Source organism: Perca fluviatilis, chromosome 10 (genome assembly GCF_010015445.1).
Source record: "Perca fluviatilis chromosome 10, GENO_Pfluv_1.0, whole genome shotgun sequence".
Taxonomy (NCBI): domain Eukaryota; kingdom Metazoa; phylum Chordata; class Actinopteri; order Perciformes; family Percidae; genus Perca; species Perca fluviatilis.
Window position 1 is genome coordinate 1,466,481 of NC_053121.1, and position 25,340 is coordinate 1,491,820.

At 43.5% G+C, this 25,340-nt stretch overlaps 1 protein-coding gene across 1 annotated transcript in view; it reads left to right on the forward strand.

Annotated features, from left to right (window-relative positions):
• Positions 1 to 25,340, forward strand: part of tenm2 (teneurin transmembrane protein 2) — a 300,069-nt gene that overhangs the window by 241,784 nt on the left and 32,945 nt on the right. The window contains exons 7-11 of the mRNA XM_039813221.1: positions 9,760 to 9,998; positions 12,365 to 12,380; positions 21,862 to 21,968; positions 23,381 to 23,586; positions 24,247 to 24,442. Of these exons, the coding sequence (XP_039669155.1) occupies positions 9,760 to 9,998; positions 12,365 to 12,380; positions 21,862 to 21,968; positions 23,381 to 23,586; positions 24,247 to 24,442 (764 nt within the window). The remainder of the gene's footprint in view (positions 1 to 9,759; positions 9,999 to 12,364; positions 12,381 to 21,861; positions 21,969 to 23,380; positions 23,587 to 24,246; positions 24,443 to 25,340) is intronic.

Below are 25,340 nucleotides of genomic sequence, written 5' to 3' on the forward strand. Positions count from 1 at the left end.
GATACTTGTCTTTATTGTTATTACTGTAAAGTCTTAATTTAGCTGTAGCCTACTTTTCCCATTAAGTTTGACTTTAACGTTATTTTAGACTGAATCTAGCTGTCAGCTAGCGGTTAGCCAAATTAGCTGTTAGCTTCCCGGTGGAGGCTAGCGTGGAACAGATCGTGCAGTGTCGTATCCTCGGTAAAACAGTATTATCATCTGCGCATGCGAGAACATATTGCGCATGCGCAGAACGGATCGTGCAGGCAGAACGGATCGTGTTCCGACAGTAGGGGTGGTACGGTTCACAAAACCCACAGTTCGGTTCGTATCACGGTTTTAGGGTCACGGTTTTCGGTTCAGTACGGTTCTTGTTATTTTTTCTTTTAATCTTTAACACTCCAGAATATACTTCAGCATATGATATGCATGTTGCACAAAACATGCACACAGTGGCAGTTCTATATATTGTTTTATTTCATCATAGGTACCATGAAATCCAAAATGTTCCCACACACCAGACTATAAACGACGCTGGCGCATCCTCCAGCTCTGGGCAGCCTCTCTCCCACTTGACATTTCTGCATGTGACGTGACCTGCAGCGGCAGCACGCCACTCCACTTGAGGAGCGGTCGGCTCGGTGTCTCTCAAAATCTGACGAAAATCTTTTAAACTGACCTTTGTCAATCTGAAATGAAGACAGATTCAGCAACTGCATGGCCTATTTCTCGCACTAAATGTTTTCAGAAACACGTTTCGGTGAACTATTTTAGTACAATATGAGATCGTATTCTGAACGAGCCGCCATGACAGTCTGTTTTGAAATTAGGGACCAGCCAGACCCATGTGATGCGATCGTCGTTGCGTTTGTCACGCCCATCCCGCTTGTCATTTCCAGTAACTGTTTTAACATAGGTGTATAAAGTGGGCACTACGGCAGTAAGAGGTTAGTGACCATTAACAGGGTACTGACGAACCGTGCGGTACACACATGCTCCGAACCGAGACTAGCGAACTGAGCGGTTCGGGTGTTTTTTCATGAACCGTACCACCCCTATCCGACAGCCATATAAAATCAGATATCACAATACTCTTGACCCAATACCTCGATATCGATATTGCGAGGATATTGTAAGCTTGATAATTATGACAAAATATCTTCACAATTAGATTTTAGATAAAAAATCATCAATTATCTGGATATAATGACTAAGTAGTTAAAGGCAAATAATAGAACAGTAAGTTCAGAAAATGACATCATTCTACCGTAATGCAGCCTTTAAAACCAGGAAAAGCCAAAACCTAAGCCATATTACGATATCCAAAATCTAAGACGATGTCGATATAATATTGATATATTGCCCAGCCCTAGCGCTAGCCAGCCACAATAGTCTGCCGTTATTTTGCTAAACACAAGCTAGTTTTGTAGCTAACCGTGTGTGAGTTTATAACCTTATGAAAGTTTATTCAAGAGATGTATTTGTACTGTTGATGCCTGTCTCAGGACTAACTGCAAACCATGCCTCTTTTATAGAGCAGTTTATACTCTGGTAGAGCAAGGTTTTATTAAAATGATGCTCACATGAATGCTCCAGCTTGGGCTCTCAATTACTTCAAAGGTCAGCTGTTAAAATGATTTGCAATTGGTAAACATTTTCTGACTTTGAGAACGCTCACACAGTGAGGTCCATCAGTCCATCAAAAATCTCTTGCACAACTCTACTATGGTACACCACAATCTATTCACCAAATATGAATAACAAATCAGGCCAGATAACCCAAAAAAAGTTTTAATGGACTTTGAGTGTCAAAGTTAACCCCAGTTGAACTCTACAGCGTATCCAAGCTCCACACGATTTACGTTTCCCCCGCAACCAAATCCACTTATCATGCAGACTCCATTAGAATTACCAAATATTATATATTGTATTTTAAAATGTTACTGTTATAAATAATGGTGTGACAGGGCTCTTAACACGCACCCAACATTTTTTTGTCTTACTGATTGTCATCCCCACAATGAGTATTTTTTTATATTTTTCCCACAACAAATGTAACGTATGCCTGAGACAGTGCAATGTTCTGATTTCCTCTGGTGAGGTAGTCATCCAGGGCAGTGATATGTAGCATGAAGGTCCGGAGATCAGGACAAAGGGCAAAGGTAAAAGACTTGAAATTTAAACCGCTCACCTGATTTGTCTCAAAAAAAGACCAACATATTTTTTGGCACATTGTATATTTTGTTATTAATTCATCTGATGGATAAAAGGTACACATTTAAGTTCACTGAGCAAACACAACACAACAGAATATTATGTACAGTGTGTCACTACTCCCCTCCATTATTCTAAGCCAATATATGAACCAACTAAACAAAATGAAAATTGCTCTTGACCTCTGATTCACAAAAGTGTGCTTCACGAATGCATTCTCTACCTCATCTCCTGGTGCAACACATACAAAAAGCTGCTGTATCAAAGCTATTATGCATGCACCCTGAAGTGAGGGGAGCAGGAAATACAAACCATTTCACACACCCTACACATGCACTTTTGCCAATATACAAAGAACACTTACCAGGCAAACAGAGCATTCATGCAGGGTATTACTATTCATGAGGCTTGCAGTGAGATGGACACTGCCTACATGCTTGCTAGCATGCACATGCTCACTCTCTAAGCATTTACTCAGCAAGCTGTAGTTGTGTTTCTCCTGCTGGGCGCTGGGCACTGGGGCTTCCAGCTCTGATGGTCCCAGATAAGCGCCCCAGAGTGCCGTCCCTGTGCAGTATTTATGAGGCCTGGCCATGTTTAATTCAGCCCCACTGGTCTCAGGTCTGTGCTCAACCTGTGCTGATGCATCACGTCGGTATGCATGACGGAGAAGAAGAAGAAGCGTGGTGTTGAACAAGAATACCTACAGCTTGAAACAGAAGCTATTTCCAGTTGCAATTGATTATCTAGACCTGTGTTGCCATGGTGATGCGTATGCCATAACATATTATTTCTGTTGTTGCAAATGATGCGTGATGTTTGGTGAGGGTTTAAGTTACAAAAATAAAGTTATAAATCCTCTTTTCACAGACGCTGTTGTAATTGCCATCTTTACAGATTTAAACCAAGCGACACACGCGCTGTTGAGCTCTCTGCGGTGCCAGTATGTGGTCGTGTTCAGGTGGTGGGGTTGGGCATGGCTCAGCGCCTGTCACAGTGAATGGAGCCCAGAGCGGCAGACAGAGTTTCCAGCTCCACCCTCAAGCCCACATTGGGCCCTCCTCTCTGGTTCTGGCGATAGCGGAGGCTGGGTGGGCTGGCTGGAGCTTGAGACTGGGTCAGAGCCAGCCGAGCAGAGCCAGAGAGTCACACCATCCCGCGCTGGCAGAGCTCGTCCTCCATCTCGTTATAACCAGCAGCTAGGCAATGATGAGCACACGCGCACCTGTGAGGGGGGGGGAGAGGGTGCACGTGATTGTGCATGTTCGCATCCAAGCATGTGTGTGTTTTCTTTGACCGTGCCCACTCCCCACTCTGTAATCATATGCAAATTTTGGCATTTGTTGTCCACTTGTTATAGCAAATGTGTGTGCGCATGTGTGTGTGTTTTGGCTTGACCTGATAGTGTGACAGCGCTGAGAGGATGAAGATTGATCACCTAAGAACACCCCAGGGCGTGGATGACTGGCAGAGAAAGAGAGAGATAGGAATAGATGAGGAGGAGGAGGGGGTGAAATAGCACAGAAATATAAGTCCAGAGAGCGAGAAAGGGGAGAAATGGAAAGGAATGGTTTACGGTAGTGGAGGGAGAGATAAATCGAGAGGGAGAGAAATGGAGAGAGGTGGTGATTGAAGGAGATTGTTTTGGGGAGTGTGTGTGAAAGAAGATAGAAAAGCAGAGGAAGGAGATTGGGGCCCGTAGAACATGGATACATTTACCGGTGTGAGATAAATGACTATAGATGGCTAGGGCCTGTGTGTGTGTGTGTGTGTGTGTGTGTGTGTGTGTGTGTGTGTGTGTGTGTGTGTGTGTGTGTGTGTGTGGGTGTGGGTGTGGGTGTGTGTCTGCACAACTATGTACATGTGTTGCAGCATTTTGCAAGAAAGCACCTGATTTCCAATCGGTCCCTTGGAGCCTCTTGGCTAGCTGATGCCAGTTTCAATCTCTCCCTGTGATCTCAGGACATTCCCCTGCACCCACTGCTCCCTCCGCTCTGGGCCACAGCTCTAGGGGAGGAATAAGATCGCCGAGAGGGTTGCAGCATCTCAATTTATCTTGAAGCAGCAGCGGAGGGTGGGGTGGTGGGGTGTAGGTTACTTTCAAATGCATTACTGCAGGGACAGATTCGAAGATGCTAGCTGTGTGATCAACAGGGGGTGGATTCATGCCCAGCTCTGTAACCAAGACTGTAATATGCATATGAGAACCACATAATACAATGTCAGGGTTATTAATGATATGATCTTGTATTATACAGTATACTGTAAACATTTTATCTAATATTATTATGCAGAGCCACTACCCTAACAAAATTAGCTATTTTTATAAATGCACTTTCACTTAATTCAGGAATTCATTTCAAAGTGTAATAAAACACGCAAAATATTTTTTCTCTAGCTTTTGGTAACATCACCAGCAACAATTGAGAAAACTATCTCATTTAGAAGCTGTTCTGTAGCATTTGATCATGTTACATGATCTTCGTCAGAAGATGGAGCCCATGTCCAGCACAGCTACTTAATGAACCTTGCGGTGAGATTGTTTTTTCAACTAAATGTCATTTTGGGGGGTTAAAACTGAAGTTACACACTTTTTGTCTGCTTTGCAAATGTAACCACTGCTGCAATACTGTTCCTTTTGATGAAGTCATACCGGCAGAGCTAGTATAGCACAGAACCACACCCCTTGACTCACTCTTTTAATGTGTATAGGTGGTACAGCAGTCCAAAATCCCTGAAACATGGCAAAGGATCACAGAGTTTTAAACCCCCCACTTCCCTTCAAAGCCATTGATGATACAAGTCCAGCTGGATGATATGAACTAAAAAATAACTTCAACTCAATGCAGACTCTATTGGGTCCCAATGGTGATGATCAAACTAACTTAAGCCTGCATCACAACATGCTGCTTTGATTAATTACTCACTATGATCTTACTATGAGTTTAATCAGACTGATCCTGACGCATCTCGTCTACTTTATGATGAACAATCGCCTCACTCATTAAGTATGTGGCCTTTACCACTGCTCATTTTCCCTGAAGCTTAATAAGCCTAATATTACATTTCATAACATTTTTATAAATTCCTCTGACGATAGCAGAGGTATTGTGTATTTCAGGTGATGTGGGGCGCCTTAACTAAAAAAACACAGTGTGAAAACAAAGTGTCATTTGGTTGCACTGTTCCTTTAATGCAAAGAAATTCTTAATAACGTCTGTGGATAGTTGAATACTAGATGATGCCTTGTATATTTTTTTCTTTTTACACATATCACTCAGCCTCAGAATGTCCTCCATCAAAGCAACACACAGCAAATGAATGCCCATATACCGCGTCCATCTGCCGATTGTTGTTTCCTACAATTGTAGTTGGGAACAATTGTCATGACGCCATGCTTGAGCTTCCTCCACTCCCCGAGCCTCTTGTTTCATTCTCAGATCTGACCGTTTTTCAGTCACCCCCATACCGAGTCGACCTCCGCTAATTGTTCTCTACCTCTGATGATTATTCTCAGAGTGCTATCATAAGCAACCACATGTTTGTGAGAGCTTAGAAAATGAAAAGCGTGCGTGAAAGCATGTGTGTTTGTTCGCTCAAGGGGAATGCGAGCTTTGACTTCCTGCTAATTACCCAGCATGCTCTCTGTTCTGTGGTTAATTGTCCAGGTCCTCTTTTCTCTCACTGGGGAGCAGGGTTGGAATGGAGTGAAAACACATCCTCCCTTTCTCACTGTCTGTCTTCTAATCTGTAGCCTCCCTATCCATCCTCCACCCTTCTCTTATGTCACTTTTTGCTAGACGTGGATGCAAATTAAATGTTTAGGAGCACGTACAGGCCAATATCATGAAAGAAAACCCACATGAATTTTTATTGTTGTGCGTTGGTGGGCACCTATGTCTGAGTCTGTGCAAATGTTTGTCAGTATGTGAGTTATTGTATGCGTGGTCTGCATGTATGAGTGTATGTGTGCGTGTGTGTGTCTGTGTGTCTGTGTGTTGCATGTTTAAGACAGGATGCATGACAGCAAGGTAGCAATGGGTAGACTTGAGGGGAGGGAGGTCTCTGTCAGCTCTCTCTAATTATGTGTGACGTTTCCATGCTGGACCACTGTCAAAAATCGACACAATATTCACACACAAATACACAGACACACATACAAGCAAACACACACCCCGGCCTAATGATACAGTATTGTGATTGCCGGCTGCCTGCTATGATAGAAACCCTCCATAGTCCTCCGCAACATAAATCAATGTCAATTACCTCCCCAGAGCACATTAGACACTTTCCATTCCTACTCGTAATTAGTGTTGCCCACAGACATATTCCCATCCCACACTAAGCTCACAGTGGAGCTTCTGCACACAAACAACAAAGCCAGGAAATGAAATGAATTTGGTGCCCGCGTTCAAATGCATACCAGCACATTAAATCGCATACATTGTGTTGCACGGAATGCAAGTAATTGACCAGCTCACCCCCTCCTTGCATTCACACACATTAGGGTTTATGTAATTAATTACCGCTGGCCTTGTCATCACACAGTGGCTGTGAAAATTAGTTGAAGCAAAGACACATGCTGGTTTGACCTTGGTGTGTGTGTGTGTGTGTGTGTGTGTGTGTGTGTGTGTGTGTGTGTGTTTTGCGTTTGCGTGTATACACACGCGGAGACAGCCATGCGCGTTCTTGCATTTGGGAGCATGTAGATTTATGCATGCACATTAAAATTGATGGCTGTGACACTGAGAGGATGGTATTTTTAGAAAATAACCTCATATTTCTTTGCGTGCTTTCTCCTCGCGCTCATTCAGCCTCTATCTGTCTAGAGTTTTTTTTTCCATCCCCCTCTCTTTCCTGTATTTTCTCTGGTGTCACGCAGCATACCTGACAGGTAAAAGGGGGAGGACAGAGGAGAGAAAAGATGTAGGAGGAAAACAGAGAAGAATCTAGCAGGATAGCAATCCAACAATCAGATGATAAGAGAGTAAGAGAGAGGCAGAGCACAACTGACTGAATAATTGATAGAGAGTGGAGCGGTGCTCCCAAACCAAATCTTCATGCTCTGAGCACATTACATCACATAACTATTTTTTAGAAGGGAAGACACATGTAGGCCTACAGACACACTGTTATGAAACATAAGTTATTGAAGACATCAAAAGGACAGAAAACCACACAGCAAAGTGCAATTAAGCATCATTTGAAATAGCAGACATTATTGCTGGTCCTGCTAGCCTAGTCTGAATGAAAGAGACAGTGAGCTACAGAAATAAGAACTGAGCACTGACACACATTTGTGCACTAACACGTTTGCGTTATTTTACTTCTGAGGACTCTATGTGGGTCACATATCTTGGAGCCAGGGCAGACCTGAGTCCCAAATCTGGTGACTTTAGACTCCACTTGACAAAGAAAAGACTTGTAACTCAACTTAAACATCAATGACTCGTGATTTTACTTGGACTTTAGCCTTTTTATTGTGAATTATTTGCTATTCTCCAATTCCCAAAGATTAAAAAATGATGTTAAAAGAAAGCGTACAGCCAGTTAACGCTCGATTTTCCTGGCAACAGATAGATTTTGAATCAATTCATTCTTTAAGCTAATCTTAGCTAAAAGCTAGCATTAGATGATTAACTTTCAAACTTGAAATCAGTGTTAGCATGGTAATAAAATATTTGCATCCAAGATTTGCCATTTGAATTATGTCTTTTTAAAATCATTAAACCAGTCAATGTCATTAGCATTAGCTATCTTTCATCGGTGGTAGCAGTAAAGTTAGCCTAACAATGTTAATTCCATAATTACTTGTTTTCAGGACTTACTTTGTTTGGACATGTCTGTCTTGATTTTGGTTTTAACTTCATAGCCAAGACTTCCACTGACTTCCTGGTTCAACTCTAACCTACAGTGTGCAATGAGGTATTATTACCAGTGTTTTAGGGTGTGCTCACTTTTGGGTTTGCCTCCAAATAGACTAGTTAAGATCATCTTGCTTATTGCTTGGCTTGTTTATTGTCTGGACATTATTGTTAGCACTTTTAGAGTATGTTGTAGCAATGTCGATGTGTGCCCAGATCTCAGCAATTCCTTTGGTGCATATAGACCATTTCACAGTTAACATAAATATTCTAAAGGGCACATCGTTGATTTCCTGTTGCAGTGTATGTGAATGACATCATATGACAGGAAGTTAACAAGGGGCAAGGCTGTTGCTTAGCAATGGAATTCCACTGAAAAGGTCTATAATGATGGATAAAACTACGAAAATAAGAACCAAGTTGTAATAACAAGAATTATTACCATCACAACATGCCTAACATCAAGCCTAACACCAGCCCTCAAACAGCCTTTTGGAGAGGTGAAAACCAGACAAAACCTTTTGCAGAAATGTCCTCGCTTTAAAGATCACAAACTCACAACAACAGAAGCACCAGAGCATGTGCACACACACACACACACACACACACACACACACACACTAACAAACACACACACAAGCAGACAAAAACTCCCTCTCCTCAGTCATCTTTGAGGGAATAGAGTGACCTTGCCTCCTCTGATCTGTCACACTCACCTGAGGGCTTTCTTCTGTCGTACCACCTGTTGTCTGTGTAGGGGCAGTTCCTCTTTCTCAGTTTGTGCTACGAGTGTGTGTGTGTGTGTGTGTGTGTGTGTGTGTGTGTGTGTGTCTGTCTGTGTGTGTGTGTGTGTGTGTGTTGCAAAAGGTGTCACAAAAGTTTTCTTACTGTGTCTTTGAAAAGTTTCTGAAGTGCAGTGTTTCATTTTTTCCCCAACAATGTTCCTTCAAGGTCTGATCAGAAAAAAAGACTGAAAGTTAGAAGGGAGGGAACACTCTTTTTAGGAGTGAATGAAGGAAGAAATGATGAGAGAAAGGAGATGCTGAGGAACAGTGAGATGTATAAATGTATGTGAGAAGGCGTGGAGTAGCAGTAGGGTGAAGAAAAATGATAGCATGGGGAAGGGGAGGGTGGGGAGAGCGTCAAAAGAGACACGTTGGGTGAGCAGGTGAAGCGATTTCAGAGGATAATGGGTAATACGAGCAAAGGGATGATGGTTCAAATCCCTCTTTTATCCTCTCTCTGAGCTCTGACCTCACTGGGGCAATGGGGATAGGTAAAGGGGACAGCAGTGATCCTCTGAAGCCATTGAGAGCAGAAACGAGGCGCATTGTTAGTGGGGTGAACGGAGGCGAAGCGAGGGAATAGAAGGGGGAGAAAAAGAGTAGAGCAGGTGGAGGTTAAAACAAGACCTTGGACTGGAACGGGCTGAATTGGAAACACAATCAGTTCAAGGATATTCAAACCCATATGGCAGGAAGGGATCATCAGAAAAAGAAATTGGACAGAAGCTTGCACATATGTGACCCTGTCATCTGGACTCTGATTGGGTGGTGTGTCTGCCCCATGTTTACCTTCCCCATTGAGCTACCAGAGCTTTTTTTTAACCTCTTATCTCAGCACCAGTATCGACTAATGACATGAACATTTAGGTCATCTTTTTCTGACCTTTCCCCTCCTGTGTTTTTTCCTACTTCAGACACTTCTTGTTCAAGACGTCGTCAGGGACCACCCCTCTCTTCAGTAGCTCCTCCCCCGGTTACCCTCTGACCTCGGGAACGGTGTATTCTCCGCCCCCTCGCCTGCTGCCAAGAAACACCTTCTCCCGCTCAGCCTTCAAGCTAAAGAAGCCGTCCAAGTACTGCAGCTGGAAATGTGCCGCGGTGACAGCCATCGCAGCCGCTGCCCTGCTGGCCATCCTACTGTCCTACTTCATCGGTAAGTGATGACCTCGTACCAAGTATTATTCATTAGGGAATTAATTACATTTGATCTGTTTTAATTAGAGGGTTTTGATGAGGAGTTAAAAATACACATAGTCAGTACCTCTGAATGCACACATGCTTAGTCACACATCTCTTTTATTTCAGCTTGTTAGCTGTGTTTGTTTCCCCCTGACCCCATAATACATGAACTTTGCTCTTATTAGTATTCATCCCGAAACACAGCGGAAAAAAGTGTCAAGCTAACGGCCCGTTGTAATCACAAAGCAGATTCTTGAGGTGTGAGCTTTGTCACTGTCGCCTCGTGCTGCACTGTCAAAATCTGACTCAGCATGAGCCCTGGCCTCCACTCTGCATCAGTAAACAGACAGGCAGACACACAGACAGGCAGGAAGATGCACACACCACAGAATACTCGGCCTGTTTCCATGAGCAGGTATCAGTTAAGATAGGAACACCTAACAGACCTACGTAGGGTATTGGATGTGATAATCATACATGAAGTAATGGTATATACTCAGAGGAGAGCACTTACCGAGGTCCTCAGGAGAAGATTCTGATACTACTGGTGGATCTGTCAGGAAGAGAGAGAGAGAGAGAGAGCACTTTCTTAGCGTTTGTGGGAGTGTGTGTGTGGGTGAGGATTTTATTCCCTCTTGACCTCATTCACTGGACAGAAGAATGCAGTGTGTGTGTGTGTGTGTACACGTGTATGTGTACGTGAATGTGAGAGAGATGGACAATAGAAGGAGAAGGAACAGAAAAAGTGTGCGTGCGTGCGAGCATGTGTGTGTCTGTCTGTGTGTGTCTGTCTGTGTGTGTACGTGCGTGAGGAGGCAGATGTGTCACTGAGTCCTTGATTGGCCTCTTACCCCAGAGACTAGAGTCAACAGATGGGGGATCTTAGGAAACAGTGGCATCAGCAGAAAGAACAACCCGCTTATCTCCTCTACATACATTATTAATATAATTTTGCATTATTTATTTATTTATATATATATATGTGTGTGTGTGTGTGTGTGTGTGTGTGTGTGTGTGTGTGTGTGTGTGTGTATATATATATATATATATATATATATATGAGTGTATACACATCTCCATCCGTCTACCCATCCGTAGTGAGTGTGTAATTGTGTATCTGTAGACTTTATGCACCTCAGCTTGCTTGCCTGGATGTGTCCAAATTGCATATGTGCACTCAAGTCTGTGTGTGTGTGTGTGTGTGTGTGTGTGTGTGTGTGTGTGTGTGTGTGTGTGTGTGTGTGTGTGTGTGTGTGTGTGTGTGTGTGTGTGTGTGTGTGCTTTGTGTACCCCCTCGGAGTGCCCTTGAGAGTGGTGTGTGTCCTCCAGAGCAGATCAAGGCCCCTTGCCTGGGGCACACAGACAGATCCATCCTCTCCTGAGCTTTACACGGTCACACTGCTCTGGACAGCCACATATGGAGCTACAAAACAGGAGTGGGGGGAGGAAGGAAGACCTCCCCGTTGATACTTGAGGGCAGGGAGGTAGTGGAGCATTAAAACTTACCAAAACCTCCATCTTATTTTATTAAAAGCATAGGGCTCTCTTGGGGTTGCAATGACACAATATTTGTTTTCATCAGAGGACATGTAATTGTTAATAATATAAAGCTGATAAGGAACAAATAAGGAAAACAATTAAAAAATGTGTCTATTTCTGAGAACATAATTGCTTGCCTTATGCACTTTTTACCACTACATCAGTGTTAATGTGCCATCTGGGTACATGCCAGATACATACAACTTGTTAACAGTATTGCCTGTCTGTCTTAAGTAATTAGCAATAGCTTGTTAGCCATACTAAGAAATTACTTTTTAGCTAAAAAAGAGACTGTAAAGCATAATATCCCAATACATTGTGAATATACTGTACTGTATAATGTTGCCCTTTGAATGAAAAAAACTCAGTGAGTGAGGAGCAAGAGTTGCTAATAAGTTTTCCTTTAAGCTCCACTTTCTGTGTATTTACCGTTTTATTATATGCCAAACATCAGTGCTTTACCGCCAAACTTAATTGTGCAAGTGGCTATAATTCGGTAAGCTGAGTGAGGTATTACTTTTGCTAACTGTGGGGCCCCTTTTCAGCTGCTGTAAGGAAATGTTTTGCTCTGGTGTTTTGTCTGTGCTGAACAGAGCTGTAGCAGTGCTGCCAAGCCTGAAACCCTTGTGTTTACCTAGCTTTTTGTAGCGTTAATCGTGCAGTGAGTTTCAGTCGGAAGAGTTCACTGCTCAAAAGGGGGATTTTGTAGTACCTCTTGTTTGTGTGTGTGTGTGTGTGTGTGTGTGTGAGAGAGAGAGAGAGAGAGAGAGAGAGAGAGAGAGAGAGAGAAAAGAGAAAGAGCCCAGCACTCACTAGGGGGATTGTGCAGAGCACCCAGAGCCATGTAGCGTGAAGAGGACCCCTCTGAGGCATCCGCCCAGGAGCCCACTCATAAATTACACCAGGACACATGTGCCTGAACAGCACTTTTCTTTTTGTGCGTGTGTCTGTGCGTGTATGTGTGTGAGTGCTTCTTCCATAAGAACTACCTACGGGATATGTGTGCGACAATGTGTGTGTCTGATTGCGAGGCTTTGAGGGCGTGCTGGCCCTCAAACAGATTTATTTTCTTTTTTGCTTCTCAAGACCATAAATAAAGCTTCAGAAATTGCTCTACAATCTTCCAGAAACACGCACACACGTATGCATGCACACTGAAAACTATTTAGAAAGGCTGGACTCAGCATGCTTCAGGAGCACGGTAGATGATATCTCTTTGAAGCTTATTCACTGTCTCCCACTGTTAGAACGGAGCCATTGGGATGAGATAAACACACACACACGTCCAAACACAACAAACAAATCTGTGCAGCTGTGTGTCTGTGCATTTCTGTACTTAAAAGTGTGTTTGTATGAGTTTGAGAGCGTGTATTTGTATGTGAGGACCCATTTTCAGTTAAAGTGTTTAGCCTCCAACTCCAGTGGAGTTTGGCCTCGTCTCTGCGTGTGAAGGAATGACTGAACGAATGGAGGGAGGAGGATAAACGAGAGTGCTTGTTCTTCATTCCCCCGGCGTCTTGTTTGCTTGCTCCGCATGGAGCACCGGAGCCAAAGGAGAGGTGGTTGCTAGGATACAGGTGAACGGTTGGCATACAGGAGGGGAAGACAGGTCCGTCATTGTGAACGGCAACCTGGAGAGAGCGAGATAGAGGAAGGGAAAGGGAGAAGGAAAAAAGAACGGGGTAGAATGGAGTCGGAGCAGAGAGGGCAGAGGGGAAGAAGGGAGGTGCGTCACCGTCAGCCTGTAGCCCGAACATAAAGGGAAGAGCAAAAGGAGGATAGATGACTGGAGAGACGCAGGAGATAAGGGATGATGCTGATATGTCACTGTTGGCGCCGTGAGGGATGAGAGCGAGATTGAAGGGGGGAAAAATAGGAGAGAGGAGCGAGGTCTGTTGTTTGCACTGCCGGGGAGAAGTAGGGTAGCTGACGGGGAAGAGGAGCAGGAGTGACAACATAGCCTGGTGTGGACAGGAGAAACTGAGGGGAGGCAGAAGGAGGAGAGATGAAGGAGAGCGTGGCCTCCTGAGGTTCTGTCACCTGGAATATCTGTGGGACTAATGTATCCTAATTGATCACAGCGAGCGGAGAACAGAGGGAGTGTGACAGAGAGAGGACAGGACAGAGAGAGACTGTGGAGGACAGGAACAGGGGGATGATGGCAAAAGAAGTTGGAACAGATAAAAGAGAAGAAGGATGTAAGTCTCAGAGGGCAGAAGATGTACAGCGAGAGAACAACAGACAGATAAAGAGATGCATTGTGCTTAGAAAGGAGAGGAAAAGGCTGGTTTGATACATAGATGAAAGATCGAGGACATGTCAGAGTCCAGGTGGATTGTTTTCACACACAGGCACATACAGTACGTGCACAGTCAAACACACACACACGCAGACACAGGTGTGCCCTTGACTGCAATGAGTAAACTTGCTTGCGGCGCTGGTGTCACCTTTGCAGGGGTGTTTCGTGTGAATGTGTGCGTGTGTGATGGCTGAATTTGTCGGGCGCAGTGGCATACTCCACATGGTATTGTCACCACTGATGAATGAGAATACACACACACACACACACACATGCACGCGCACACACAGACAATGTATTTTTAGTCTTACTCTCAGCTCCCCTGTCTATTGATTAAACAGACACACACGCATACACGCACGCACGTACAGACACACACACATGCACTGCCATCGAGTGTGACCTTCATGCCTCTAAGCCGACCACTTTCCATCCATCATTGCTGTCTCGCTGTACCAGACTGATCACAATCGCTTACTGCCCATTCTTCCCGGTTAGAAGTGTCTCACTTCAGTGTATTCATATCACTGCTCCCTTACATAATAACATGTCAATGATTTTTACTGTGCAGATATATAGCTCTGCCAAAATATGCTAGGTATTATTCTATTCAAAGAGGTTTACATTTTCCTAAAAATCTTGCATATTTTCTTCATCCATCAGAATGTCCAAAAACGCTGTACTGCCAAAGTAATCCTTTACAGGTTGGCTAAAAATTGTGGCATTTTAGAGAGTTTGTGTGTGAGAGGTTCATTGATTTAGGTTTTTACAGATTTTCAGATTGTTCTCTAGAGTGTTATCTATTGTACACCTGGTAGACAGGTGCATAGGAAAATGAAATATGAAAGAAAAGATTGAATTACTGCACATTGTCACCACTGAATTTATAGAGAGGCAAAGTCCCTTCCTATTCCGGTGGACCACCATGGGACCTTATTTTGAAAAAATAGTTTGAGCCAGTTTGAATTGTGGCATGAATTACACATATAATGTTTGGCAATTTAAAAGATAATTTTCCAAGTCAAGAAATCCACAGTTTGTCGTAAAATTGTTGAAGTATAAGACATAATACATAATCACAAAAACTACCCATAGCTGAAAATAATATGAAGGAAAAGGTTGAATTCCCGCCCATTGTCAGCACTGAGTTTATTAGAGACAAGACACATCTTTATACTAAAGCCCCAGGCTGTAACAACCAATCAAAAAGGGGAGCCAATTTTTAAATCACCTGAGACACATTATCACATCACACTGATTAAAAAACAAACCCAGATCTGTTGAAAGGACCAGATCACTTTAAAACAATTTCCCCCCAGATTTTATGTCACCATGCCTCCAAATTAAATGTTCCCTGCCACACACAGGACACTAATTATCCCATTTTACAATAAATAACGTCTTCTTGCACCATTGACAGCTTAATGAAGGGGTTCCCAACTTATTTTGACCCTTTAAAGCAAAGCAATGCCTCCTCTATTAGTTTAGAGTTCAACCAAAGAGTAAAGTTCCCTTCTTGGATTTGAATATTTTTTTTTTTTAGAGAGAATAGATGTGAAATTAGTCATGTTACAATAAATATAGTGATGATGAAAAGTTGTACTTCAGGTCAATCTTCACTTAGATAAATAACAGATTTATAACTTGAATGTATGTAAAACTTAAAGTATGTCCCATGTCATACAGAATGACAATGTTGCGTAACCCCTTGATCCAGACTATTTACCATGAAAGTTTGGCTCATCTACAAGGTTTTCATCCTATTTAAACCTCCGGACTCCCAGAGCCTTCTCACATTAAGCGTGCCAAGTGTGAAGGACTCTGAGGCCTCTCAAAAAACCAAACCATGACCATGGACAATGCACAAATCATACATTCCTTTCATGTCTAATACCTTTTTTCCATGACAGAAAGCAAAGCACAGAAATGTCAGATGTTTTTGTCGCAGAAATATAATTTTTATTCCTCTTCCCTGTCTTATTAATCATCCCAGAAACCCCCCTTGTGACTCTTGGAGGGTGTTAACACAAAGTTTGGGAACCATTGGCTCAGTACATGCTTTAAGTAATAGAACATAGAATGTCTCGGTGAATGGATGCGACAGGAGAGTCTCAACCCCCTGCCTCATGCTTCTGGAAATAGAACATAAAGAGAAAAGTAGGTGGCAAATGTGTTTATGTGTCAAGTTTTTAACATTATTATATTTAGATTTTTAAACAGATTTTAAAATATTTCGCCTCTTTTGGGAGCCACATCCGTTAGTGGGTAATGCTGCTGTTAACAGAAAACGAAGAGAAAAGACAAATGATCAAGTTGCTATTAACGTATAAAAAAAGTTTTCAAATTTTCATAATATTACTTTTTTATCTTATCTTTTTAAATAGGAGACAAAAACAGCGAGCCCTTGAGTATGTGGACTGTCTGCTTGAGTTGTGTCAGACCTGCAGGTCTTACAATGTGGCTGCTTTCCAAAGCTAGCACCTTGACCCCAAAGTCCCCTCTCACTCTCCATGTGGCTTCCCTTCTGCTGATCCAAGGTGGAACAGCTAGAGGTCAGGATGTGTCGCTCATGCCAGTGTTTTTTTTTTTTTTTTTTTTTTTTTTTTGTTTTGTTTTTGTGTGTGTGTGTGTGTGTGTGTGTGTGTGTGTGTGTGTGTTGTGTGTGTGTGTTTTTTTTTTTTTTTTTTTGTGTGTGTGTGTGTGTGTGTGTGTGTGTGTGTGTGTGTGTGTGTGTGCTTGAATGTGTGAGGTGAGGGGCATATGGTGAATGCAGGAACCTGGGCATAAGGATCAGACGGGGAGCGTGTGTCCGTAGCAGCAGGGCCTGTCGTACTGATAAAGGTTAGGATCTTACTGCACGCTGCCGGTCCTAGATAAGGCCAGGGCATGACCAGGACCAGGCACAAGGTGCTAAACCATCTGCACCAGAGAGATAAATGGGTCATCTGATTCTGCACTGGCCAGGTGATGCAGAGCAGGGTGCACACTTGTTCATACAGTACATGGTGGAAACATCAATGTTCATCCTTTGACTTTCTGTTTGTATACCTGGAGTTTCTGTACGTGCTTTGGAGGATATATCCTTTGCTTTGATGTGTGCAAACATCCACTCACTGACTTTGCTGAGTGTTCGTATTGACTGCATTAGCGTGCATGGGCTCATTTCATTTATTTCCTCATTCATTTATTCATTAGTGCGGGTCTTATCAGGGCCCAATCGTTAGTCCAATTAGGCCTATGGTGCTTCACTAGTCCTGTGTGCAAAACAGGAGATGGATGAAGGCAAAGTGAACGAAATCACTGTCCTCTCTTTTCCTCTCTCTGTCTTTCATTTTCTTTCAGTCTCTCCGTCTCTTGGCCTCCAGAGCGTACTCTTCCTTCGTCTTTCTTCCTCACTCATTCTCTCTCACTCTCTGATCTGTGATAAGATAGCATAGTTCCTCATATCCTGTTTCTAATACAGATCGATGAGAGGGAAAGGACCGAGGTAGGAGGGGATGAGGCGAGGCAGAGTGGGTTGATGTGGAGAAGAGAAGGTGCAGGGAGGGGAGGGGTCAGGGTAGAGATATCTGAAGAGGAAATGAGGATTCAGAAAAGAGGACATCACTCAGATTCACATCTCTTTTCATTTAGCCCATCACACACATGCACTCGCACACGCACGCACGGCTACATCTGCATCGGGTCGTCTCAGTATTTCAGTGCCAATAAGGAAGCCATTTCTGCCGTGTGATTGAGTGAGTTGCCGTTTCTCTCCACTAGACACTGTTTTGCAGGTGGGAAGCTGCGAGAAAAACTCACATAACCTTTTGTGTTGCAGTCAATTACAGTTCAGTTGCATCAGCTGGGTGAGGAGGTCCCGTCGGGGGTTGCAGTGTGTGCTCGGCATGTGTGCAACTTGTTGTTAATACCGTGCGATATTTAAGCATGCATACACAGATACACACACACACACACACACACACACACACACACTCAGAAGCAGACAAATTGTCTCTCTCAGTGTCTATGACCCCCAAGGGCAGAAGCCAACCGCCGCCCCCGTCCCTCTGTCTGAGACTCTAAATGATCTCAGCAAGCAGCGCCTTCAAAACTTAGCTGAGAGAGAAGGCTGCTTTATTTATAGACTACATAAGTGGATATTGTGTGGTAAATTCTAAGAAATATCCCAAATGGCCTGAATATTAAGAGCCTGAGGCAGCACAGTGCTCTTCCCCTTCCATATTAGCACTGCACCCCTTTGCCGCAGAGATAGAGAGAGAGGTGCGAGTGATACAGAAAAAAAACAGCAAAGGTGAGTTTTCTCAGGTTGGCTGCTTTTTGTGCATGTGTTTGTTTTGGACAACAATGTCTACCAGCTCGCTAAAGGAGGGATGATGGAGAAAATCAGAAAGGCAGGTAAAAAGGCTTCCTAAACCAATTAGCAGCCGGGCTGAGGATGGGGGGCTGGTCTCAGCTACAATTACCGCCCTAATTGAGGTCAGAGTTGTTAATTTAGTGGTGAATTAGAACAGTTAATATGCATTTTTCAGGACGGCCATGGGAGATGGCAAAGGAGAGTGTGATGCCTGTGTGTTCATGCCTGCGTGCATACACTTGTGCTCTTTGTGTAATCTCACTCGCATTGCAGGAGATTACATACAAAAACATGCAAGAGGCCATTTTCTGCCTTTGGTGCAATTAGGAGCAGTGCAATTGGTTCAAATGCTGCCTTTTAAATAGGCAATGATATGGTTGAGTTGGGAAAGAAATGGGCGAGAGACATAAGAGCACAGAGGAGGAACAAGAGAAATAGAGGGGGAGAGTTGGAACATGTTCCAGAGAACAGAATGATGATGATACAATATTTTCCAGTCATGGGACACTCAGTGCGACAGTCTGCCACAAAGTCACCTTTCTCCATCTCTGCTGCTCTCTCTTTTCCCCCCGCTCATGCAGAAATCCATTTGCACCCTTTAACTCTGAGACGTATAAATATTTCCCCAAAACACACATTGAGCACATGAGCATTGTATTTCTGTCTGATTGCCTGTGTTGAGAACCACTTACTGTCAAAGGATAAATCACGACCATCTTTTCTTACCCAACCAGTCAACGAATACAGGGCCACTCATCCCTTAAATCTTTCCTCTCCACTTGCCATCCTTTTCTCCCTCCCTCATTCCATGCGTGGGGGCCCCCTTATTCATCTCTTCCTCTCTTCTCTGCAACATCATCTGGAGCCTGTTTTCCTGCTCTTTTTCCTTTATCCTCAGGGGATTTGACATGTTCTTTAATATTCTCTCAGTTCTCGCTGTCCTCCAGTATTCTCTCTGTTCCTCTCTTCTCTCTGCCGAGGTTCGGCAAGATTTCTTCAAGAGCTCCTGACCTCCGTCTCCGAGCCCAGCCACCACCTCCTTCTTTTCATCTCAATTTTCCCCCTATCCATCAGTCTGTCCTTTTTTCTTTCTTCTTCTTATTTTGTCACAAGATCACGTGTGCTGACGCCGCTGTTTCAGATGTTGTCTTTTGCAGATGATATGGCAAGCACTTTGCCTCTCTGAATTATGCATTGAGATTACATAAAAACCTCTTGAAGCAACAGATCTATTTTTAATCCAACTCGTTTGCTTGTTAAACCTGTTTTTCTGTGATCTTTCCATGTGTGTGTGCATGTGAGAAGACAGAGATTAAAAAAGGAACGCAGCCCAAGTCAGACAATCTCTCTTTTTCTCCTTGTGTCTGTCATTCAAACTCAATTCAGATAGGCTTTACTGGCATGGCATTTAATAAAGCCTTCCAATGCAGCTTGAAAACAGTAATTACTGCAATTACGATGCGACAAGAAAATGCTCAAAATTATGGCAACACAAAGCTAAATAAGTCAATTTCAGCAGTTTCGTTTTGGCTAAAATTACACCCTAACAAAGTTAGAAGTGTTGTTAAAATGAGGGATGGTGCTTGTAAAGAGAATGATAACAAGTGTCTCTCTTTGTCTCTGTCTTTCTCTCCCTCTCCGTCTCTCCTGCTCTTTGTATTGCTGCAAAGAAACCTGTTGACAAAGCATCAGCTTCTGTGCTCAAGTCGCCAAGGAGTAAGAGTGCCATCTATTGGTCAAGCTTTCACAACCAACCACAGAAAAAAAAAGAGGAAAGAAAATCTCATTCGGGAAAACCACATGTGCACCAACCCTCAAACACACACACACACACACACACACACACACACACACACACACACACACAGTGAACAGACATACACAGTAAACTAACTATAGGGCTGCCTGATGTGTTCTTGGGGATGACCTAGATTGAGAGCACCGTCACAATAGACTCACTATTGCTTACTGTCTCCTGCTGATTCAATAGGTAATCTTTCCATCGACTACTTCCCGTGATACCATCTTTGCGTGTGCGTGCGCCTCAATGCGTGCGCGGAGGCATGTCTACGTTATCTACGAGGAAGGACAGGCAAAGATAAGAAGAAAAGACGAAGAAAAAAGGGGGCATTAGAAGGAAAAGAGGGAGAGGAATGAAGGTCAGCGTGATGAGAGAGGCAAGGACAAGAGGTGGATATAAGAGGGAAGAGACAGAGGGAGGAAGGACACTGTAGTTTCTTCTGCTCCTCTCCCTCCCTCGCTCTGTCTCTCTTGTTCTCTATACCAGCCCCCCCATGAAAAATAAAAAAGAGCTGACAGTGGAGGCCGTGCAGCAGCCGAGGTGTCAGCGCTTTCCTTTGACCAGGAGCGAGGGAGCGAAGAAAGCGCGAAAGAGAGGAAGCATAAAAAGAAAGAAACAAAGAAACAGATAGAGGGTGAGGGGGTGGGGGGCTGGGGCTGAGAGATGGGACATCGGGGGTGAGAATAAGTCTGCCCCGGCAGCAATTCCTAAAGCCGCATCTCCTTTTCTTGCAACTTTTACACTCATCCCTGTGTGTGCAAAAACTGGGCAAGTGGAGATCGAATTTGACAAGAGGGAAATTGATTCCCAGGCTTCAGATGCAGGTGTAATAAAGCTCATGTGGGGGGGGGGGGTGAGGCCAACGCTGAGAGGCATGCAATAACACCTACATAATGCATCGTACACGATCACGCATTCACGCCATGTGCATCCTCAAAGCTCACATCACAGCCTTCATGTATATATATACAGCACTGCAGGTGCATTGTGCATTTTCTATAACATATTTTAAATATTCAGACATGAGCAAACGATGCATCTGCCGTATTTCTACTCACAAGTGTTTAAAACCGTTAAACCAATCATTTACAACACTCAAACATACCTGTCACCGAACAAAAAAACTTCTACTTTTGTGCACAGTGACTGTTAGTTTTTAGTTGTTTTTTTCATGCTGTTTCCTCTCTCCTGTTTTTTGGAGAGGGAGGCGACGCTTGGCAGCAGGCTAAGGAGGGAAGAGATACAGGGAGAGTAACTGACAAAGTGAAGAGCGAACACGCTGGAGCAGTCTTCTACCACCAGCACAGAATAACACAAAGGACGAAAGAAGAGAAGGGATAGGAGAGTCATAGAGCAATGTCTTCAGAGAGCAATCTGTCACTTGCTCTCTGCAATATGGTGTAAAGGCTTCCAAATAAAAGCAGGAGATGCTGTCAGGTTGAATGAATATTGTGAGAGGTTGAGGTAAAGAAAGCAAAAGAAAGAAAAGGATCCTTATGTTTTTTTAATTGTTTGTTTTGTAAGACTCGCCTCAGTTTTTGTGCTGTAGGTTACCTGCAACTTTAACAGTCTTTCTGATTGATACATATTAACACACGTATAAAAGCAGTGTTCGATAAAAGCTGCATGGGTTGCCATATAAATAACAGATCAGACCAAGAGGTTTGGCCTCCTGTATTTCTTTTGCCCGATGAGCTTTCAAGTGTGGCCTTTTTATTTATACCAGGCTTGTAGACAACCCATCATTCAAGTCATATGTCCTATCCTCCCTCCCCCTTCCTGCTCCTCGAAGCTCTCCTGTAACTTTTTTTTTCTCCCCTTTTTGTGGTGGTTTTTGTTGTTTTGGGATGGGGGGTGAAACCATTCGGACGGTCTGTGTTAAACAACGGACTGGGAGCGGGCTTGCCTGTCAACAGTGATGTGGCCACGCTGCCCTCTGGAGGCAGAGGTATGAACTACAGCACACACACCCCCACATCAGAGTCCATACACTGCATGTAGAGTGACAAGGCAAAACGTCTCTGTGCCGTAAAGCTCCATTGTTGTCCAAAAAGCTATTACAGATACATCAGTGAGCCACACTGTTGCATCGGGTAACATGTTCTTTCATCATGATGAACATGGGCACTTTACTTTATTTTGACTCAAATCCTGGTGCTATAAATACTCACCAGCATGCCAAATGTGTATTAACCCGCTGCTGAAAATAGTCCCCAACAAATGCAGTACTTACTTCTGAAATAAAGCCATATGTTTCTTTTAAATCATTTTTTTTTATAATGATTACTGTCTTCAGTAGGATTAAATTGGCTGGGGGCTGAGTGCCACAGACAGGGTAGGAAAGTCAGAAAGTATTGAAGGACAGACTAACACATTGTTGTATTTGTTGAAAACAAGAAAAATATAGCATAGCGCCACGCAAACAGGCTCACACCAACGGAAATATTTTGATAATTCATGACACAGTACGAGCCGTGCTATCAGTACGTGCTGTTTAACAGCTCCTCTGAGAGTTGTGTCGAGCTAGGTTTATCGTCTCAGTCAGAAGAAGGCTAAAACACCAACTGCACAACCCCCTCCCCCCCCTCTTTTGCGTCCCCCATGCGGTTTTCTATCTATTCTTCTTTCACTCGCTCGATCTCGCTCTGTAACACACACAGCATGTACTATAGGTACATGTGGGCTGCTGCTCTGTGTCTGTATTCAGTATTAATGAGAGGACTGTTGTGTTGTGTTCCCCAGCCGTCTAGGCCAGATGCTGCTGTTGTTCTTCTCATTGTTACTTTTATTTCTTCGCTTTTCTGCACACAAATACACACACACAGTCTTTTTTCTGCCTGGGCCCCAACACTCTGCTGTTGACTGACCTGATTGCAGGATGCTGTGTGTTTCTGTGTGTGTGTGTGTGTGTGTGTGTGTGTGTGTGTGTGTGTGTGTGTGTGTGTGTGTGTGTGTGTGTGTGTGTGTGTGTGTGTGTGTGTGTGTGTGTGTGTGTGTGTGTGTGTGTGTGTGTGTGTGTGTGTGTGTGTCTGTGCCTGCCTGTGTGTCTGCTTGGAAAGCTCTAACCTGCAGTGCTATCAGCCCTCTCTCTCATTTTAGCCCAGACAACAAAGTCCACAGTCTTGCAGGCTTTGACACAAAAGCATTGTTTTGCATCCCACCGTCATATGAAACAACACTCATTTTAACATAAACTTTGGGCACGCAGTTTGCAGAGCTAATGGTGCTCGTCCTCTACTATTCAATGGCCATGAATTTTTATAGCAGCTTATTTCCAGTTAACTGTGATGATTAACTATTGACTGTGACAATCGATGCCTATAATCACAGATTATGTAGTTTCTTTTCCCCTCGCTCCAGGCCCATGGGCAGGCCGGAACAGCAGTATAGACATGGGCAGCATCGAGGTCGGGAGGCGGGTGACCCAAGAAGTTCCTCCAGGAGTGTTTTGGAGGTCCCTGCTCCACCTCGGCCAACCCCAGTTCCTCAAGTTCAACATCTCCCTCGGCAAGGACGCCCTGTTCGGAGTGTACATCCGCAAGGGCCTGCCTCCTTCCCACGCACAGGTAAAATCTGGCACCAAGTGCAAGCAAGTTTGAGATTCTACATCTTCGACACCTTAAGGGTAATAGGCTAATCACAGAATTATAATTGTATTCACGAGGAACACATTATTCATATTGATCAGCTAAAATGGAGAAATGCATTAAGAAAAACTTGCTTATGTCATGGGACATCTTAAAATTAAATTGTGATTCATTATAATAGTTGTTTGAAAAAAACTCATTTAGTCTAAGATTTACACTTAATTAAATTTCACAGTAATGTAACTTTTACTGCCTCTTATTAATTGGAGACTACTCAATTAACTATTAAGAATTAAGATTTGATTTGTAGAATGGGATAATTGCATCCAGATAAGTGTTTCACTGCCCGACTTGACTTAAGCTGGTAAAGATCATGAAGTTGTGGCCACTCTGCAGCAGTAAAACATAACAGTGCAGTCTGCAGTGTTTCCTGACGACCCAAAAAGAATGACAGCCCTCAAGGATCTCTCTGTTGCATTCTTCATGCTTCCTTGGCAATTTCCAGCCACGCTTACTTCGCGCAACTTTAAATCTTCCAGCATATACAACTATTGGTCATTTTTCAAAATCTAAAAAGTGCCACCGCAGCACTTCATAGTTGAATCATAGATTTTGCCCCACACTTTCTCTCTCCTGCAGTATGACTATATGGAGCGCCTGGACGGGAAGGAGAAGTGGAGCGTGGTCGAGTCTCCACGGGAGAGGAGGAGCATCCAAACTGTGGTCCTCAATGAGGCGGTGTTTGTCCAGTACCTGGACGCCGGTGCCTGGCACCTGGCCTTCTACAACGACGGTCGGGAGAGAGAGACAGTTTCCTTCAGCACAAACATCATGGGTGAGACACAGTCAGCATTTGTAGTTATGGGTGGAGGGAGGGAAAGAGGTGAAGGAGGGAGAGGCAGTTTGGGAGGCAAAATAAGATTAAGCACCAGCATTTAGGAGATGGAAAGAGTCTGGAGACGAAGCTATTCGTTACCAGTGACACTGATTTAAAAGAGCACTCCACCGATTTAGCATTGTACTCCTGCAGTATAACATTGTCAGACTCACGATGGACAGTTGTTGTTTTTTAAGAATAAAAATCGATGCAGCAGAAACAATATTGTCTTTGTTATTCCACACATTCTTCTTTGTTCTCCAAACCTGGTCCCTACATTACCCACAATGCAACTCGACTGCTGACATTTTTGTCATAGATTCAGTTGCATTTTGCTAGTAGTGATTAATGTAGCCTCGAGCCGCTATCCTCAAGCAGTGATGAGGAGCGGACTACAGAGGTTGGTAAACTCACTTCTTTCTAACTCCACACCCCCAGATTAGTTTTTTTTTTATTTCAACTTGTAGTCTTCAGCCCCAATAGATGCTGACTCAAGTGACATCACTTGAGGCAATTTATCAGACTTTGTGCAGCTCCCTCTGGAGCCACAAAAGGCTTTCTACAACTGTTTTCACATATGCAGTAGTACTCTCCAAGAACTGTAAATATCATAATTGCTTTACCTTAACTGCACTGTTATCCCGAATTAGTTGGCTTTTCTAGAAATTTGAGTGGAAACCCGTTGCCTTAAACCATTTAAGTTTTTACAGACTGAAAGACTGAAACTTAACAAGTTTTGTTGTATTAACACAGAGCGGTAAGTTGATGCAGTAGACAAATCAAGTTTACATTAGTAGTCATTACTAAAAAATCATCAGTAAGCATTAAAAAGAAATTCAGTCAGATTTTATTATTT